Source organism: Pseudomyrmex gracilis, unplaced genomic scaffold (assembly GCF_002006095.1).
Source record: "Pseudomyrmex gracilis isolate BER0280 unplaced genomic scaffold, ASM200609v1 scaffold_228, whole genome shotgun sequence".
Classification (NCBI taxonomy): Eukaryota; Metazoa; Arthropoda; class Insecta; order Hymenoptera; family Formicidae; genus Pseudomyrmex; species Pseudomyrmex gracilis.
Window position 1 is genome coordinate 82,031 of NW_018020812.1, and position 19,448 is coordinate 101,478.

The window sequence follows — 19,448 nt, forward strand, 5'->3', positions numbered from 1 at the left end:
AAAAAAAAGAGGCGAGACACGCGTGTTCGAGCGCGCGATCGATTCGCGATGACCTCGCTATCTCGAAAGTGGGAACGACGATGCAATTTTTGATCCAAATATTTATAGCGCTCGAGCGAAACGCGCGCGTGTTACTACACGTGGCGCGAGTAAAAATGCGAATTGCAAGTACGTTGTTGACGGCGATTCTTGAAACGCGGCAAAGGCGTAAAAACACAATACAGACGTTTTAGCGATAAAATTAACTGTACACGTGACACACGTTCGCGCGTATCTACGATCGTAAAATTAAACGAGATCACGACGAAGTGGTTGTTAAAACGATTAATTTTCGGTCCGTTAATCTTACAAAGTTGTGCGCGCGGACTTCATCGGCCTTTAGCCGAGTACGAAATAAGTAGCTAAAATAAATTGCAACGAGTCGAAGTGGCCGACGTTTGAGAGAAGAGCGGTAAACTTTTGTGATTAATCACATTTCCGTGTAGATATAAATTATTATTGACATGTTTTTTTCGTATAAAAGAAAAATACCAAAATGAAGACAATTTATTAAAGTGACAATTTATTAAAAGTGATTTTAAACCGGTGTCTCTGGTAGAAATTTGTTTTTTTTTTTTTTTTAACGCTTTTATCTTCGAAACTACTATTTTTTTTTCTTTTTTATGGACGCAGAATCGTTCAAGCTTTTAATGAAAAAACAAAAACAGAAGAATTGAAAAAATATTGATTTTTTGTGAAGATATTTGATTTTAAAGTCTCGCAAATCCAATCCGTCTAATAGGTCGTTTTCGGAGTTTGCGATGGGTTAAACGACTTTTGTTATACAAAATCTGCCTTCGTGTTTAACCTAGCGCAATTAATCGCTCTCCGCACTTTTGGAGCCAAGGCCACAATAATTAAATTATAGATGGAAAAAAAAGATAATGCGCGGCGATAATGCCGTGCCTAGCGCGCGCAAGAAAAATTCTCTCGCGTGTTTCTCGAGAGCACTCGTATACGCGTAACACACAACAGATTACGGCGAACGAGAGATCGTAAAATATAATCAACGCGAAAAGGGTTAAACGGCCAAGACGAACGAAAGAGGTGGAGGACTCTCGGCGCGTCGCGCGTCGCGCATAATAGCTTGACTAATGCGCGAAGCTAAATGTGCGTGGGGGATCCTTCGTAATGTGGACATCCTTGGCATAAGCATAGAAAGCTAGAAAGCCTCGGCACCGTCTATGATAACCCAAATACGGGGAGTCGCGCGATTATCCGACTTTGTTTCAAGAGAAACCTTTCGCGCGTTTTTTTTTTTTTTTTTTTTTTTCAGTCGCGCGAAATAAATCCAGTCACCATTGATAATAACTCGCATCCGGTGTGAAGGAAATTTAAACATTAGTTACACTTTGGTCACGAGAGAGAAAGATCAAATCCCTTGCAGAGCGAGAATAATAATCTCGTTTTAAAACCACTGGAAATTTCTCCAAAATTCAAGTGACGTTATAAATGACAGAGAAAGCGCTTATCTCGTTTTTACGCGCAACTTTGACGCGTATCTAAATGTAAAAATAATTAAGAAGAAAAATATTAAATATTTATTGAACGAGGAAGAAAAATAATCGAGAATCTCGATGAAAAAAATCTTTATTTAGAAATATTATTTTGTAAATTTTACGAGCACAGAAGTGACCACAAGTTTTGGCAGCCGAGATGCTTGACGTGTCACGTGACGATAAATATGACAAGCTTTTCGGCGGTGTTCAACGCGATTTAATCCGATATTAGAAAGTCGGTTAGACCTTTTTCAGACCGCGACGCGACGACAGAGGCGAAGACCACGGGAGAGTTCGCGCGCACTCACTTTCCCTCACGACGCGCGAAGTAAACGCGTGTATCGTCCCCGGCGATCGCTAAAAGGGTACCATCACCACTACGCTTTGAATTCGCTTTCGCAGATCCCCGGTCGCGGGACAGATGCCGAGACGATTCGTACGAAATCAGCATGGCGGCGGCGGCGGCGGCGAGTCGTGGTGACGCGAGGCTTTTCTCGATGTTGCGAAAACCCCGATTCGTAAGTCAAGTAACTCTCGTTACTTCCTTCTCTTGGAGTTTGAAACTTAATAGGATTAAATTCATCCTTATGAATATTCAACGTAGCTAAAGATAATCGTCCTCAAAAAAGTTTGAAACATCTTAATTTTCTGTGTGTGTGAGATACGACTCGAAGAGACTTAGAACTTTGTAAAAATTTGTAAAAATGTGCAATTTTAAACTAAAAAAAAAAAAAAATAATATAATCTTATGAAAAATATATAAGCAGTTTAAAAATCCGAATTTGCTAATTAAATATGTATATTGCTCAATTCGCAGAGCGAAATCTCGCGAGATCGACACGAGCGAATTTAATCATTTCCAGTTTAGCGCGAGAGTTATCCGCGAACTGCACACCAAAGTGTTAATCGATTGAGCAAAGGTCGACGGAAATTGGCACGTGAAACTGACTGGCAGGACGAAGATAACAGATGACGGAATCAAGGACATCAATCCTACTGATGTACGACGAAAATTATCGTTGCGGGATCAATTACAAACCGCGCACCGAATTACACCGAGAAACGAATTTACGCGCGATGAAATTCAATCTTTGAACGATAAAACTTTACGTTCGGCTATCGTAATGTTTTGCACGACGCGACAGTACAAAATAAGTACAATTTTTTTTATGTATTGTTAATTAATTAACTGACATCGTTCGATTCGTGTTGTTGAATAATTTCGAGAAATATTCTCGAGGTATTTGCATCTTTTAACATTTTATCGCGACAAGTTACAGTCAATTAAATTATGTTAATTCAATAAAATATTATTTTCTCGAAATATTATTCATATTCCGTGACTATTAAATTATTTTAGCTGATCGAATAAATAAATCTTAAAAATAAATATTAAAAATCATAATAAGAGGAAGGAGTTGATAAAGTGGAATCCGTATAAATCTGCTTTGACTCACAGCCTTCATTTAGCAATTTGCGATAAATATCAAGGAAGTTCGCGCACGTGCCGTACGATGAAAGTTATGTCATATCTGCGACTATTTGTGTACGCGAACGCGACTCGTCCTTCGTAACGTCTACACGATTCTACACGATCTTTCCAGAACTGAACGAACTTCCTGAATATACCTATCCCTATCCTATCACACGTTTGTTTTTTTAGGATGAAAATGCGAGTTTAGAAACCCCTAGATCTTTTTCTTCGACAGATTCTTTTGAAGTCCCTCCTTTGGGACACACATATTTTCTCTAAGCATTCTTTACCACAAAACCTAAGAAACCTAAGAAAACAAAAAAATTCTTTTGCAATTTTTTTGAAGTAAAATTTATTCGAGAATTATACCGAATCGGCTTTTCAATCTTTTTTTATCCTCTCTTTCGAATCTTAGTAATTTAAAAAAAATTCCTCAATTTTCCAAACACCAATTTAAAAAAAAAAAAATTGTTCATAAGTCATACATTATTAGTCTCGGTTTTTTCGTGGAACAAATATTTAATTTCAGTCAGGTTTTTTGTTTTCAATGTACAAATTTCTTTCAAATCAGTACGTACGAGAAAGAACGCTACCGAACACCCGGAACACCCGGTAGGCGTCGTGCGGAAATACAAGCGGTTTGCTGGTGTGCTATCCAAAGGTGGGGTGGGCCCATACACACAAAGTAGAGATACACATATATTGTACACATACACACGTGGCGTGCACACCAACACAAAGTAACCCATTTCGGTATGGCTTGCTAAAGCCAGTTTCCTCTTCCTGCTGCGCTCTCTATCTCTTTCGCGCGCGCGCGCGCGTTTCTTCGTCCCCGGGACGATCTCTAGGCTTCGCGCCTGCCTTCTTTCTCTCTCACTCTCTCACTCTCTCACTCTCTCCTCACTCTCTCTCTCTCTCTCCCCCGCACACAAACACATTTTCAGAGTTCCTGTGTCTCTGTGTGCCGTCGCTGAGTATTGAGCGGGGTGAACGCTCTTGCGCAATGCACGTACAGCAACCCCGATTCGACCTCGGACGGGCTCTCTCCTTCGTCTAGGACGATCCACCACCCCTCCCCGCCACCTTTAGCGAGCGAGAGAAAGGAAAGACCCATTGCGATTGATTAATATCGCTAGTGATATTTGTCGAATTACACGCGAAATCGAATCGAATCGTTATCGTGCGCGCTCGCCTCATGCTCGAGGCGTGATCGTCGAAATTGTATACACACACACACACACACACACATACAACTACTGCAGACACAAAGGCGAGCATTATTGGAACTATATCTCGACGTGATAAAATTGTCAAGCTCGTGGAAAACAACCGGCATTTAACTATCCAATTAATTTCAACAATCATATCTTCTAATTAATTCTAATAATCTTTCTTCGCGTTACTTTTGTGTTATTATACATATTTTCATAAGATAAGCAATTATGTGGTTTGCAATCGCAGATGATAAATATACGTTTCTCCTGAAGATTGAAATTTGAAGACACACACGTGTGTTTAAGTCTTTCAACTGTTGCTCGTTTAGGTTTAGGTTTAGGTTTCGTGTGTGCGTCATGGCTAATATTGAATTTTCTTTAGTTATCTGTCCGCAACATATATCTTTGAAAAGTTCTGACCTTCTGATTATCGATCACGTACATTGTGTGAGTTATCGTTTATTATTTCTGCTCGCGCTCATTTTAGTCACGTATTTTATATATGTATGACAGATTTTTCGGGATGTGTGACGAAATAGTTGTACTATAAGTTGTGGTCGAAACTATTTGGGTTTCGTGCGAGGGCGGGAAAGAGAAAGGGAAGAGAAGTCCGGATAAAGCGTGCACACAGCGACGTCGACGCCGACCTAGCTCGTTGCTCGTTAATAGAGCCACCAATGACGCCACACAGCGGATATTAGAGATACGAGCAAAACTAGTTACACGAACGTTACTTCGCACGTGCACCGTGTGCAGTGCGAGGGAAGAAGAAAAAACGGAGAGTGAGAGAGAAAGAGAGAGAGGAGGAGGGAGGAAGAATGATGACGACAAGCCTTGACGAGGGAATTGCTAACCGGTGATCGGCGCGGCGATCACGGTAGAAAAATGATTTCTCGGTCACGCAACGTGAAATGTACACGTAACAAAGCTACAAAGTTAGCTGGGACAGAAGCTCCGCCTGTGTTCAATACATGTTTTCGTATATATATATATATACATATGTATATATATGTATATACGTGCACACGTATACACAGGGTGTCTCTCTTGTCCCATTTCGAACAACACTTTTCGGTCAATAAAGAGGCAATTAGCGAGAATTGAATAATGCCATTGTGTGTCGTGATGCGTAATTGTCAGCTTTGAATATCTACGACGATTAAAATTGCAAGTATATTAAAAAAGAAAGAAATCTATTTGAAAAATATCACAAATAATTCTTTTGTCCTTATTCATTCAAATTTAATATTGAACTTAAACGCGTTGTGGAATTGTTTATATCAAAGTTAACTTTGAATAATTTTGTAATCATAGTTAACTTCGAATAAGTATTGATCTTTTCATTACTGGTATACATTTTTATCGAGAAATCATTACTTCTCTGTAATAATCACAGGGTACGTATTATTCGGAACACTCGAGGGCGCCGTGTCGAATCATCTTGTGCAAAGTGAAATTAGGGTTCACTTCTAATTAAAGCAACATTGTTCGCGGCGAACGACGTCCGATGAAAGAGATACAAGCCAAACCCTTTTCTCTGTTTCCCGACAGTCTCCTCTCCGACCTACGTATGGCCTCGATAATAATAATTATGAAACTTGGCCGCGATAGTGAAAGTATCGCTTCGTACAGGACGTTTCATAACCCCAGACGCGAACGATGTCGAATTGGAGGCGAAAGCAAATCTCTCCCTCCCGGTCGTTTGTTTGTAACAAATCTCTTCTCTCGAAGATAGGTACCTATCAAAGTTTTCACGAAGAATCGTAGCTCGGAGAAATTAGTTTGTCTTGGCAAAAGTGAAATCAACGGCGAACTAGTCGGCGTTTACCGGTAAAAGCTATACACGATCGATATACATATATATATATATATATATAATATAAAAATATAAATATATATTTTATGTATATATACATATGTACATAAAAGAAACTTGAATTTAGAACTTTCGCATTTCTCAATTCCCCTTTTCCAAAATCATCATTCACAATAGACGTCTATTTATAAGAATCATGTATTTAATGGACGTATTATATAACAAGCAAATAGCTTTAAACAGTTAATGTTGTTTTTTGAACATTTTCATCTCTCGTTTAAAATTTTATCTATCTCGTTCCCTAGAACGTTTTTCGAATCTCGCGTTATCGACATTATGAACAATATCTCGTTGAGATTGTAAATAATAAAACAGTGAAAATTTCGCAAAGCTTACATGCGCGCACACATTGAGATCATTAGACTATTAGACAATAGACGAATGGCTTCCGCGCGCACAATAAAAACATTTTAATAAAACTAGGAGAAATCTCTCTTTCTCTCTCCTCGCGATCCAAGATGGATTTATGTGGCCGTAAATTTAGCGTCACCCACGCCACAATTTGTATACCGTATAAGCTAGGACATTTTGACAACTTTCACCCACGAGAGCAAATATATATATATAATTCCTTGTCAGCTTAAAAATCAACGAAACTACTCTCCCGAGCTACTATCACGAGAGCAATATGAAACAAAATGAACAAAGTGAAAACCGACGTGGATGCTCAATGTTCTTATCTAGATTATTATTCAAGCTTAATGGCGTGATATGTATATGGCGTGTATACGTACATATACGACATTTCATTCGACCGTTTATACTTTTAGTGACAAATAACATAATAACACGCCTTATATAACAAATGTAAGCTTCAACGAGTAACAAAATTTGTAGCAAGTGACAAAATTTACATTAAAAAAACGCCTACGTAACATCCACTTAAGAAAATTGTACAACTTTTTGTAAATATTTAGCAGATAAATTTTCTGCAAATGTTCTGCAAAAAATACAAGCACTGTGCTAGATTGCGCGTTAAAATATGCAGTGTTCCGCCATCTATCGCTCGTATTAAGAATTAATTTCTTGGCGATTTAAAGAGACAGGTAACAACTCTTACAAATTGACATAACAACGCTCTAACATTTAACAAAAATATATTTAAACAATAAACCTAAAAGAAGTAAAACCAAAATTAAAAAAGTAATTAAAGCGTAATTAAAACGTTTTATATAAAAAATACAAGTTTCTCTAATAACTTATACTTGCTACACTTTTGTTTTCTCACAATCATTCTTTTATCAAATATAACAATATAAAAAATAATTGCACATTACACTGTCCAACATAAAGAAATCTTGCAATATTATAATAGAACACGTCTTATCGTATTGTTTCGTGTTCTTTTTTGTGAGATAAATATAAATGTTATACAAAAACATTAAAAAGCAATATTTTAAAATGCCAATTAAAACAACATCAAACATAGAAATGTTGTAAACTATCAAGCTACAATTCTTATTGCTCCGCTTTGTTTCCTCAAAGCAGTAAAAAAAATAATGCACACAAATATATTGTGATCAGATACATTGGTTTTCAATTACACATGGCTGTGCACAATGTTTTTAAGTACAGTGTGTAAAAAATAATAAATATTGTCTACTACAACATATGAGGAAAAGAATACAGTAGAAAAGATCATATCAATCAAAACATACGTACAATAAATTACATGGATAAAATTGTTGGCTCAATTTATCATGACCAAACTGAACATTTGAACACTGCACATTGGTCTATAATTTGTAAGATTCAACACTTTAAATATTGCACAGTGTTTTGCTCTCTCAAAGAAAAAAATAACAAATTACTTACCCATACAAATAGTGTGACACAAACAGATTGATACCAGATTATAAATCACCATCTGTAACAAAAAAAAACAATGCGTAATATCTCCGTTGTAATTCAGTTAAATAAATGTTATGTATAAATTAAAATTTATATTTTCTGTAGATTCTCAGAATGTGAAAGAGAAGTAACAAAAGAGAGAAAACATAACCACTACGTTTTCACTAGTAATCCAACAAGCAAAAATTTCTTCTCGTTGAGTCAATTACGAATCAATGTTTCTTAGTTCACAGCAATATCACACAACACCGAGAGACAAGTTAAAAAGAAAAACATCTAAAAATATCGCAGTTGTTCGTTTACGCGTTGTTCCTCGTACATAAAATAGACGTCGGGAAAGTCGCCAATTCGATAACGATGCGTAAAGATTTGAGCAAAAACGTTTCTTACGTCGAATGTCGAATGTTTTCCGAATTATTTCGAAGGCGACATCGTGATTTTTACACAAAAAAAAAACACACACACGCCGCTACCTTATGACTCGGCGTGGCGTTTCTATCTCTGTCTCTCTGTATCTTTCTCTGTCTCTCTCCTTTCTCCTCTCTCTTTCTCTCTCTCGTTCTTCAACACAACTCAATCTGAAAGTCAAGGTTGTGCGCGCGCGTGCGACTTACCAGCGTAAGGTCAAAACGGTCAGACGAGGGACGCTTTGTTTACAACGTTGTGTCGACTGCCGAAGCCGGCCGGCGATAGGAATATCACGCAATTTATTGTTTATTATTCCCGTTCGAGTTCTGCGCGCACAGATTAAACGAAAACAGTCAAGAAAGCAACGGCGGACGAGCAATTTTTCCCGACGAACAATTTGAATCAACCGACAGACGAGAGACGGAACCGACCGTTAACGTCGAACGCGAGTTTCGAACTGCCTGCGATTATCGAAGCCGCGGTCGATGGAATAGATCGAATAACTTCGCGTCGCACCGCGCGACACGTAACCTAACACTGTCTCTCGACGCCGATCCGACCTTGGCTCTTCCCGACTCATCCGTCATTCCGTGATGACGACGTTCGCGTGCAGAAACAGCGTCTCGCCGATCGTTATCCGACCGCACGAAAACACATTTTCGCGCTCTGTGCACGATTTCGACGCGTGTAAAAAATATTTCATAATTAACAGACGGTCGCGCGCGCAATCAACGCTTTCGGTTTGATTCGCGCCAACTTCGCTGCGCTGCGCCGCGCCGCGCCGCGCTCGTTCTTTCGGCTGCACCGTGTTTGCACTTTTTCACACTTTTTACACTTGTGTAGCTACTCCATTCCGTATTAATTTTTCAATGCGATTGGTCAAAATCGAACGGAATAAGGCCTGTTCTACAATACAGTCGTAAGTCGTAAGTCGGAAGAAATTGACCAATCACAGACAAATTACAGAAGAATAATTGATTGTGATTGGTCAATTTCTTACGACTTACGGCTTACGACTGTATTGTAGAACAGGCCTAATTCATTGCGGCGCGATTACAAATCGCGACGCAATCAGTAAGACAAAAAAAACTTTCAAAAAAGTATGGCAATTTTTGTATTTTATTAATAAAATCATGAGTATGTATACAAACGATGTGTTAAGAAAACAGATATAAAAATACTTATGTGAATCACATTTTTTAACTGGATATTTACAAACACACACATATATTTTTTATTATCTCAATCTTACCACTACATAACTCATTAAACAACTTATGAGTCGTATTGCTCCAAGAACTTTTTAAGGAGACCATTGTCGAGTGGTATGGAAAGATATTCAGCCCCATCGATTGCGCGTTTACTTCGCACTGTGCGTACTAATTTGTGATCAATAAACTCGGTTAATTGCGTTCTTAACGCCAAATCGGAACTAACCAAGAACTGCTCGCGAGCTGCTCGATAAAGATCCTTAAACGGCATTCCTAATTTCGTGTAAAAGATATATATTACGTTATTGCTTTCGAACATTTCAAGAGTTAACTTATATAATATAAAATTATTAAGCGTTAATTACCTGCGAAATTATTACTATTATTGTTCAACTGATATTTTACGAGAATTAGATAAATCGCTCGAGCGTTTGTGGTGAGAGAGAGGAACACATTTTGGAGAGAAGACAAAGCAAATCCACCGCTTTGCTGAACCAACAAAGAACTCTCGTACGAAGTTTCCGCCTGATATGGTAAAAACGTTGTTGCGTCCCACCAGTAGAAATTAAACTTTGCGCGCTTTATGTGATCCCAAACTGAAAGAAATTAATAACATCAAATATCTTTTGTGTGTGTGTGCACATAAAGTTGAAAATAAAAAAATAGAAATAAAACTTACGAAGCGGCGCGTTAATGTGATCGACAGATGCTATTACGTGAATATTGGAAACAGCTGCCAGACTAGCAAGGGCATTTTGTGCTTTATTGGAACGCAACATGATCCCGTCTATATTATGAATTAATAAATAAAGCCGATCATTTGGATTGTTTCTTAAAGTCTTCTCGATAAGTTCTAGACAATCTTTAGGATTTGTTGGACAATCCAAGTCTAACAGATCCTCGATTATGTTAGTAAGTATCTGAAAAATATCACACATTCGTTAATTTACTATATAAATATTTCTTCTATTTAATAACATCATCATAGTATGTGATTTCACTCACATCTTTTATCGTCAAACTAGGAAAAAATCCGTTTATAATTAACGACGGATGATCCGCTATAACTTCGTTGTGAAAATCGTTAATTAAATTTCTTTTTGAGCCTATACCATGAAGAAGAAGACTATAACCTTCTCTGTAATTTAAAACAGTTTAGAATAGTGAAATATCGTCAAAGTTACTTTTAATGACCACATTACTCACTCCATTATAAATTGCCACATAGGAAAGCATGATCTACAGTTTTTTGTTAACAAACAAATACGTTTCTTGTGTATTGCAGAAACATGATTTTGATGTATCAACAATTCCTTCATCGTTTCCTTGGTAAGAGGAGCGTTCCGTAGTCTTCCCAATGTACGATCAGACGTAATTGTTTTTCCTGGTTGAGATTCGAAGTATTCATCAGTGTTTATGTGCTAGAAACATTAGACCATACAAATAGAATCACACGAAATATTGTTTAACATGTGTTACCAACAATCTTATTAATTAAAACTCACATAATCTTTGTAAGAGGTAGTTTTACGTCCTTTTACTACTATCTTTCTGGGTGTATTTGTTATTCCACGTTTTGGAGGCGATTTTTTTACAATTCCAATTTGTTTGCTTTTTTTCTTAGCATTATTTTCTTCTTCGCTTACATCAGAACTTTTGTTATTATCACTACTATGTGTTTTATCAGAATCCGAACTATCATCATCTGTTAGTACATATTCACTATCTTCTGATACACTTTCATCTCCACTTGAATCTATATTAGGCAAATATTGTCTCCGAGACGCTAACAAGAAGAAAAATTTAATTAAAGATATTTTTTTTTGTAACATAAAGAAATCAATGCAAAATAAATTATATTTTTTGGTGTATCACTATTATTCTTCACACATTTTATATTCTTCTTTGTTATATCTTCTAGAACAACTCTTAAAGGTGAAAGTGTTTTAAGACTCTTTGGAGTATCACTTTTTGGAGACACACGACATTGATTAGCCTTATTGATCATATTACTTTTCTTTGGCGTTTGAAATCCATATAGTTTACTTCCACTCACATCCTTATCAGAAAACAACTCTAAAAAATATTAAGACAAAATGTATAAATAGAAAAATTTAACTGATACTAATACTTTATCTAAAATCTTTGTTAAGTACCATGTGGTTTCTGTATGTCTTCTTTTATGCCTTCAAGCTTCTTCTCTACTTCAGATTTTGATATATCAGGTGCTGTAAAATATATAACATCTAAAGACTGTTTATACATATAATTATTGTGTATGTATGATGTGTACATAAAAAAAGTATAATAAATAAAAATAAATACTATAATTGTAAAACAAATCTGAGTATTAGAGACTAATAATTTTCACTAAGATATATCCTTACTATCAGATGCATCCTCCTCACTGTTTTCCGTATATTTAACAGAAGCTTTAATTCGTGCTGATCTTCGTAGATTTTTCGATGACATGTTGCAACTACACTGATACGAGAGGTTTCCTATGAACACAATTTTTTGGAATTGTTTCTGCTGCGTACTTAAATCAGAAACATGAATATCTCGACTTCTCTACAAGGATTCTCTTCATTATATGTGTATATAAGTGTGCACTTTAGCGCGCCATTTATGTTTATAAACTTGACTTTTAAACCTCCAGTTCGGTTATTATTGGCAATACTGTAAGTTTATGTATAGGTTTATGTCACGTATACTATAGATTTACGGTACTGTCAGTAATAACCAAACAGGGGATACAGAGATTACGCCATCTAGCGCATGTAACAAAATGTTTATTGTAAATGTGTTAGGTATGTACACGTTCCATTTGGCATTACCGTAACATGTCTGATGGAATTGGCCAATCGCATCAACCACTTTGATCAATTGATCAAAGTGATGTGAATTATATAAAATAACATACGTAAACTTTTTACTATAATTCTCGTGTTATATATATATTTAAACAAGAAACATTATTATATATATATATTTTATCCAAATTTGTTTATTTGATCAGATTAATTCTTTAAGCCGTACACGCCATTATAGTGGCTTCTCGCTAAGCAATTTTTTAGAACGAATAGCCACTATAGCTCTCTTCGCAATTTCACACTGAAAACCATACACAACGTTGTTGCAATACGAAAATGTTTTTACATTTTTACTTGTTTTACAGTTTTTTTACATTTGTCAAGTCGCATTTTACAGCAGAGCTGTCGATACAGCGGTACAACTGGCGGCTAGTTCAACAGCAAAAGAGTTAAACGTCAACCTTGATTGATCAATTCTGGCTAATACCGTTAAAAGTTAAAAGACTAATGCAATTGGTCGATTCCTATAACAAATTAATTGGTCGATCAAGTTAATCGGAGATGTCATATCTTTTAAAAAAGATCTCAAACAGAGATTATCTCTCTTAAAAAAGATCTAAATAAGAAATCATCTCTTAAAAGAAGTTTACAAATACAATAACATACATTCTCCAAAGACCATAGCAACTTAAAAACAATTCTTAATGTTCTTTTTCTAATTCTTATCTTTTTAAAACTTCAATTTATATTGATGGCAGTATATATTGCAGTATACTTAAGTATAAATATTTGTTTTTACTCTAATAAAATAGACTATCTATCAAGCATCATGCTTATATTACAATAATTCTTAATAATAATTCTCTCTAAATATTGTAATATAATTCTTAATTAATATTTATTATTGTAATAATTCTTATTAGATGTGATAAATAACTTTATGCATAAATGTCTATATATATAAAAATACATATTTTACAATTAATTCTGAGAACAAATATTTTAATTATCTATGTAGTTATTTTGGAACCTTGCATCAAACGCGCTCTTTACATTATATCACAAACTGCAGTTTATTATAATTTGAAAGAACTACGTTTTTTTGATTTTTTCTTACGTGATGACATATCATGTTTGTTAGCAACACTAATTGAGGCATGCCTTGGCTTTAAATTATATGGGAATTGTACATCAGAATTACTTCTAGATACTGGTTTTAATTCTAGTACTTCAGACAATTTTCTTCTTACTGACAATGTACCTACTGCATTAATATTTACTGTAAAAGAAATATTCAAGTTAATATGCATTTATGTAAAATATAGAAAAACATTAAAATAATTTGTGTAGTTTCAAATGAATAAGAAAAATTACCTGTTTTATATCCTTTTTCAGTATTGAAAACACATGTAACATTATGGTTTACATTATTGGCAACCGTACTATATCGTTCATCCTTGATCTTAATCTTGGATTTATCTTCTAAAGCAATTGTCTGACCGCAAAGTTCTTGCGGATCTATCTGTATAAAAATGATTGCATTCTTAACAGATTAACTAACATACAATAGAGAAACAATATAATACAATTTGATTACAACTTGCCAATTTAGGAAGATCCATAATCCAAATCTCTTCACTATCTGATATATCCTCCAGATTAAAGGTTGAAGATATATTTTTCTCTGTTAATGTTTCTTTTTTAATCAGTTCTTCAAGCTAAAACAATTATAGTAAATCACACTGTCTGCAATTATACAAATTATTTATTAATTTAAGAAGTCTGACACTATTTTCTCTTACAGTATTTGGTCCTGATGAAACCAAGGCAGATGATCTCTGAGATGTGTCGTTTGTTCTTTCAACACCACCGTTTGTCATCTGAACATCTCCATTGCTCTCACTGAATGAGTTTCCAGATTTTCTTAAGATACTTTTACGTGGTGATTTAATCGAACTCTTTGAACTCCTTGGTGGCGTCTTTGTATTTATTGTAATAGATTTTTTTCTGTGATTTTGAACCGGAGGATCCGTAACGTCTTCCATCGATACCATAGTCTCATTTAATTGTGTATTTAATTTCGTCACTGAATCTTTATCCGCAGAGTCTATTATCTTCGTCAAACTAGGCGCTTTCCAATATTTTATTCAATATTCAACATATTTCTAAACAAAGAGAGGGAGCAAGTCTGCACACATGGCGCGCATACGATGCAAAGTAGTGAGTACTTAAAGGTCTATTCTTACATAAGACGCAGACGCGGGTCGTAGGGTAGGTAGATAGCGGGTTTCGCGAAATTGACTAATCACGTTGGTCGGTCGGTCGATTTGATCAATGTGATTGGTCAATTCCGCGAGATGCGATCTGCGACCTGCATTTGCGTTTTTTATGTGTAGATAGGTCTTTTACGGCCGATTTCTTCATACCTTTCGATAGCTATCCTCTGGATAAATCGAGAACCAATAAAGAGAACCAATTTTGGGAGATATCTTCTATATAAAGTTATCGAAAACTTATCTAGAAGTGGAAAAAATTGGCTGTTAATCACATGACAGTGGCCGCCTTTGGAGACCGCGCTATCAGCGTCATTGCGTCATTCTATCTTTGTTTTACATCTAATGAGCGATAAAGATAGAATGACGGCAATAGCGTAGATAGCGCGTAGTTATGTGTACACACATTCAGGATTACGTTTCAAAATCTTACCTTCAGGGTTACTAAAATGCTAAATTTCATGTACTATATAGTTTTTGATTACCAAAGATAGGATTTTGGAACTCAGCCGAACAAAAAAGCTATTTTATAGCAATCGAACGTGATTGGTTCTTACTTTAAGAACCCAAAAATCACAACGACTCAATTGGGCAATCGTTCCATTGAGACCGACAGATCGCATTGGTCCGAATCACGACTGGTAACGCCTTGTAACTTGTTGTAACCGCCCGTTCAAAACATTGCGACACGCGCGACATCCGTTTGTGCGCACTTGCGGCCGCGCAATGAATCACGGAGATTCCGGGATAGTGGAACACCATAGAAAAATTTCCCAGTGAAGAGAGAGGAATTGTAGTGGAAGAGTTGTGTTGGCGAGTAAGTAAATAAAGAATCGTGAGAATTAATTCGATATTCTGTGTGGGAGCTATGTGCGCAACACGCTCGGGCGACGATTGTTAGCGAACGACAAATTGGCGATCACACGAAATTTTTCGGCGGATTCGCGAGAATCGCGATATTCTTTTCGCAATCCGTTTTGTCGATGGGACGTTTGTCGCGCGCACGATTAAGGTTAACGCGGACAGGTATATATGCGGAGGCTTTCAGGGCACTCGGAGCAACAACCCCTCTGGCGGACGAATCGCGGAATCTCGGATGACGTTCGTAGCTACGAAGTAATAATCGTTCTCGTCGACGTTGTCTCGTTGGTCCCGTTGTCGTCGTCGTCGTCGTCGTCGTCTCGCTATTGTTCGTCGTGTCAATCGCACGGGTAGATCGCGATCGCTTAATTGCGTTATAACACAAATAGAGATCTGAATCGCGACGCGTCGTTGCGCGTGTATATAATACAAAATATCGCCCTCGCGCGACCCTCTCGAGATTCCTCTACTTCAAAATCTTGGAGAGAACGTGTCGCGAGAGAAGCGCGCAGGTAGATGAGGAAGAGAGACACAAAACGAGAGATCGGCAACAAAGATCGAGAGACACGGCGAGAGGATCTTTTTCGAATGTGACAGAAAGAGATGGTGATAGCAGTCGGTGTTTCCATATACATATAGTGTGTAACTCCGTTCCGTCTCTTTTTCTCTGTTGCTGCGTCGACACCGTTCTTCACCCTCTCTACCCATCTCCACCCCTCCCTGCTGCCCTCTTAATATGTCCCACCTACTCGTTCGTCCTCTTTACGCCACCCCGTTCCTCTAGCCCCACCACCGCCGCCGCTACCACCACCGGCTCTCTCTCTCGCATTTTCCCCCTTGAAATTCGCGTCGTCGTGAAACGTCGCGAGAAACCGTCATCGTCCTTGCGTACTCGCGTACGCTCGCGGCTCCGCGGAGGCGCCGAGAGGCGGAATTTACGTGTCATGCCCCACCACGCTTACCATCCTCTGTGGATTTTCGCGTAGATCTCTATTATGGCGTAGCCGCGGCGAATCCTCTCACTCGCTCTCGTTTGACGTTTCTCGCGCTACCTCCGTGCCTGGGCCTCTCGCGGACGCCACCAACAGCTGTTTCGTCCGATCGTCGCCCTCTCCTTCTGTTCGCATATCGTACATAAAATAGAAACAGAGAGAGAGAGAGAGAGAAAGAGACGAGAGAAACGCGAGAGAAAGACAGAGTACGTGGGAGGAGAAAGAGAAAGAAAGAAAGAAAGAGTGGTGACCCTCCTCCCTCTGTAATATCCGTGCAAGGGATTTTTTTTCTTCCCCGTCGTTGACGACCTCGACGATCACGTACGCGGTGGGAACGAACTCTCGCCATCTCGATTCGTCTTGCAGGGCATTTACAGGGCGCACGCGAGGAGAGACGTCATCCGTTTGTTGTACATACATAAGGCGTCGTCGCACGGAATCTATTTCCACAGTGTGTAATTGCGCGAGAATTCTCCGGTACGTACGTCTCCTTTGTTCGCTGCTGCATCTCTCACTGCTCCTTTCTTTTTCACGCGCGACTCTCTTTCTCTTTCTCCCGATATGACAGCTCCTGTCAAAACGGAATTCGCAGTTGTGCGACTTGGTCGCGAACGATCGCTTCGTGATCTTTCGAAGGTCTGTTTGCAAGAGACAAGTCGGTTTTGGAAACATTTGTTTCTCCCTTCGTTATTCTCTCGGTTTCGAACGTGCGCGTTCGATTTAAACGAGAAAAGCGTAAGAGATCGCAGCTGATACAAACGTCAGATTTTCTTCACGTCCGTATTCTGCGTCGCGAAAGAAAGCACGACTTTTGTCCACGTTTACATTATGTTCGTTCATCGCAGAGCAACAGTTCGCGCAAAACGTTCAAAGTGGTCGTGCGATTTGTCGTCCACGCGAGAATCCGAAATGTCATTTGTGAACTGTATCGCGGATAATATTTTTTGACACAATTCACGACAAATTGAAATCGCGCCTTCTGTTACAAATATTTCGCGAAATTAGGCGCACCAGGCAGTGGTGTAAATTCGATTCGGCATTTAACAGGTTGCAAATGAATTGTTCTGTTTCAGATTGGAAAAAGGTAGCAACGTGTAAAATAAGTCGCAAGCACTGTCAATTACTTAAAATCTGGAAGGTTGACTTTGCATGTAAGTAAAAGTGTAATATTGAAATATATGTGATGTACAAAATTTAAGAAATTTAACTGTATTGTCTGAAATGTGTGTGTGTGCTTTTTGTTTTATTAAATAAATTCTTCTGTTTTTTTTTTTTAAATAGTTTAATTAGATATTTCTCACGAGAAATTATATATCTTTTGACTTTTTGATTTATTTGCAGACTTTGACATTTAGGTAAATATTTGTGATTTACTTGTCTTGTGATATTCACGGGATTAGCAACAAAGATGTCAGTATTGAATCAAAGCGGCGAGGATGCAGTGGAATGTCCTCTGTGTATGGAACCGTTGGAAGTGGATGACTTGAATTTCTTCCCCTGCACTTGCGGATATCAAATATGCCGTTTTTGTTGGCACAGAATTCGTACTGATGAAAACGGTTTGTGTCCTGCATGTCGGAAGGCCTATTCTGAAAATCCGGCTGATTTTAAACCCCTTACTAAGGAAGAAATAGCAAGGTGCCAATTTTTTTTGAAAAAATAATTTATTCTTCAAGTTAAGATTTATATTACAGTATAATTCAACACTGCAAATTATTTATTAGAAAACAGTATTTTTTTTTCTACTCTATTGTTTTTTTTTTATTTTTTTATTTTTTTTTTTATTTTAGATTAAAAGCTGAGAAAAGGTTAAAGGATCAACAACGGAAACAGCGAGTTACAGAAAATCGGAAACATCTAGCAAACGTGAGAGTAGTACAAAAAAATTTAGTGTTTGTAGTAGGATTACCAATGCGACTTGCAGATGCGGACGTGAGTATGCTGAATAAGAAAATGTAGTAATACACAAATGTGCAAAAAATTTTAAAAATTCTCTGTAAACAATACACCACCAAGATACTTTATAAATATCGACTCCTAAAAAATTAAGAGATCGATAATACTTTGCATGCTTTAGGTTTTAAAGAAACACGAATATTTTGGAAAATTTGGGAAGATACACAAAGTCGTAATTAACCAGAGTACTTCCTATGCAGGGTCTCAAGGCCCCAGTGCTTCGGCTTATGTTACTTATCAAGTGAGTGAGTCACAAGATTATATTAGTTTTTTGAACAACAAATTTTTATTATTTTATTTTGTAGATATTCATGAATTATAGATAACACGTTATCTATTCTTTTACAGCGTCAAGAGGATGCTTTACGTGCTATAGAGGCTGTGAATAACATTGTTGTGGACGGACGGACAATAAAAACATCATTGGGAACGACGAAGTACTGTTCTCACTTTATGCGAAACCAACCTTGTCCGAAGCCGGATTGCATGTACCTTCATGATCTTGGGGACCAGGAGGCGTCGTTTACGAAAGAGGAGATGCATCAGGGAAAACATCAGGAGTATGAGCGCAAACTTGTGCAATCGTTACATGCGCATGCATCTTCAGTGCAACGGTATGATGTATAAGTTTAATTAATGTTTTTTAGTAATAATGACAATTTCTCTAGATTTTTATGCATGTAGGTAGTTTCATTTTTCTGATAACACACACAGGAAACCAACACCATCACCTCCTGTAACAGGCAGTATTGTTAGAGAAAGCGGAACTATAACTTCACAAACTAAAGAAGCGTGGCCTTCGTTGCAACCGGGACAAACAAATAGTAAGTCTGATATTTAAGTATTGAAACATTGAAACATAAGTGGATATTAATAATAAAGACAATCCAAAAAAAATGAAAAATTCCTTTTTCCTTGATTTTGTAGAATATTAATTTATTATTGTATATTATTACTACGTTAATATAATTGTTAATATTA

At 37.2% G+C, this 19,448-nt stretch overlaps 4 protein-coding genes across 14 annotated transcripts in view; 1 reads left to right on the plus strand and 3 right to left on the minus strand.

The window, feature by feature from the left end:
- Positions 1 to 9,088, minus strand: part of LOC109858841 (protein roadkill) — a 73,045-nt gene extending 63,957 nt beyond the window's left edge. The window contains exons 1-2 of one of the 3 annotated variants that reach the window (XM_020436493.1): positions 8,568 to 9,088; positions 7,918 to 7,969 (exon numbers count right to left, since the gene is read on the minus strand). The gene's annotated coding sequence lies outside the window, so the exon portion shown is untranslated. Of the gene's footprint in view, positions 1 to 7,917; positions 7,970 to 8,343; positions 8,402 to 8,426; positions 8,444 to 8,567 lie in introns of those variants that run through there. The other 2 variants (XM_020436495.1, XM_020436494.1) reach the window with 2 other exon arrangements.
- Positions 9,089 to 9,471: 383 nt separating this feature from the next.
- Positions 9,472 to 12,341, minus strand: LOC109858857 (origin recognition complex subunit 2). The gene is made up of 9 exons (XM_020436524.1): positions 11,960 to 12,341; positions 11,729 to 11,800; positions 11,463 to 11,648; positions 11,078 to 11,358; positions 10,779 to 10,993; positions 10,578 to 10,710; positions 10,252 to 10,492; positions 9,938 to 10,168; positions 9,472 to 9,845 (listed from the first exon to the last, which is right to left on the minus strand). Exons 1-9 carry the CDS (start codon positions 12,042 to 12,044, stop codon positions 9,637 to 9,639), a joined length of 1,653 nt encoding a protein of 550 aa, XP_020292113.1. The 5' UTR covers positions 12,045 to 12,341; the 3' UTR covers positions 9,472 to 9,636.
- A 180-nt stretch (positions 12,342 to 12,521) lies between these two features.
- On the minus strand, positions 12,522 to 14,849 carry LOC109858845. 3 transcript variants are annotated; one of them, XM_020436501.1, is made up of 5 exons: positions 14,812 to 14,849; positions 14,188 to 14,550; positions 13,990 to 14,103; positions 13,760 to 13,907; positions 12,522 to 13,664 (listed from the first exon to the last, which is right to left on the minus strand). In XM_020436501.1, the coding sequence occupies exons 2-5, from the start codon at positions 14,437 to 14,439 to the stop codon at positions 13,462 to 13,464; spliced, it is 717 nt and encodes a 238-aa protein (XP_020292090.1). In that variant the 5' UTR covers positions 14,440 to 14,550; positions 14,812 to 14,849; the 3' UTR covers positions 12,522 to 13,461. The 3 variants fall into 3 exon arrangements, with proteins under 3 accessions (XP_020292090.1, XP_020292089.1, XP_020292088.1); XM_020436500.1 differs by having other exon boundaries at positions 14,188 to 14,573; positions 14,812 to 14,827; XM_020436499.1 differs by lacking the exon at positions 14,812 to 14,849 and having other exon boundaries at positions 14,188 to 14,729.
- A 436-nt stretch (positions 14,850 to 15,285) lies between these two features.
- The window catches only part of LOC109858846 (CCR4-NOT transcription complex subunit 4), a 12,500-nt gene continuing 8,337 nt past the window's right edge, over positions 15,286 to 19,448 (plus strand). For 2 of the 7 annotated variants that reach the window (XM_020436503.1, XM_020436508.1), the window contains exons 1-7: positions 16,725 to 16,988; positions 17,585 to 17,662; positions 17,853 to 18,149; positions 18,302 to 18,443; positions 18,589 to 18,708; positions 18,816 to 19,081; positions 19,182 to 19,291. In XM_020436503.1, the coding sequence (XP_020292092.1) occupies positions 17,920 to 18,149; positions 18,302 to 18,443; positions 18,589 to 18,708; positions 18,816 to 19,081; positions 19,182 to 19,291 (868 nt within the window). In that variant the 5' untranslated portion in view covers positions 16,725 to 16,988; positions 17,585 to 17,662; positions 17,853 to 17,919. The other 5 variants (XM_020436504.1, XM_020436506.1, XM_020436505.1 and 2 more) reach the window with 5 other exon arrangements.

Bases quoted from the DNA above. Each gene is read 5' to 3' on its own strand.
- LOC109858845 (XM_020436501.1), bottom strand. From the start codon at position 14,439: ATGGTATCGATGGAAGACGTTACGGATCCTCCGGTTCAAAATCACAGA. The intron at 14,104-14,187 runs GTAAGAGAAAAT...TAATTGTTTTAG, and splicing joins TTTCATCAGGACCAAATACT to CTTGAAGAACTGATTAAAAA. The intron at 13,665-13,759 runs GTAATTTTTCTT...TTTCTTTTACAG, and splicing joins TGAAAAAGGATATAAAACAG to TAAATATTAATGCAGTAGGT.
- LOC109858857 (XM_020436524.1), bottom strand. From the start codon at position 12,044: ATGTCATCGAAAAATCTACGAAGATCAGCACGAATTAAAGCTTCTGTT. The intron at 11,801-11,959 runs GTAAGGATATAT...TATATTTTACAG, and splicing joins TGAGGAGGATGCATCTGATA to CACCTGATATATCAAAATCT. The intron at 10,711-10,778 runs GTGAGTAATGTG...TTTAAATTACAG, and splicing joins ATGTGGCAATTTATAATGGA to AGAAGGTTATAGTCTTCTTC.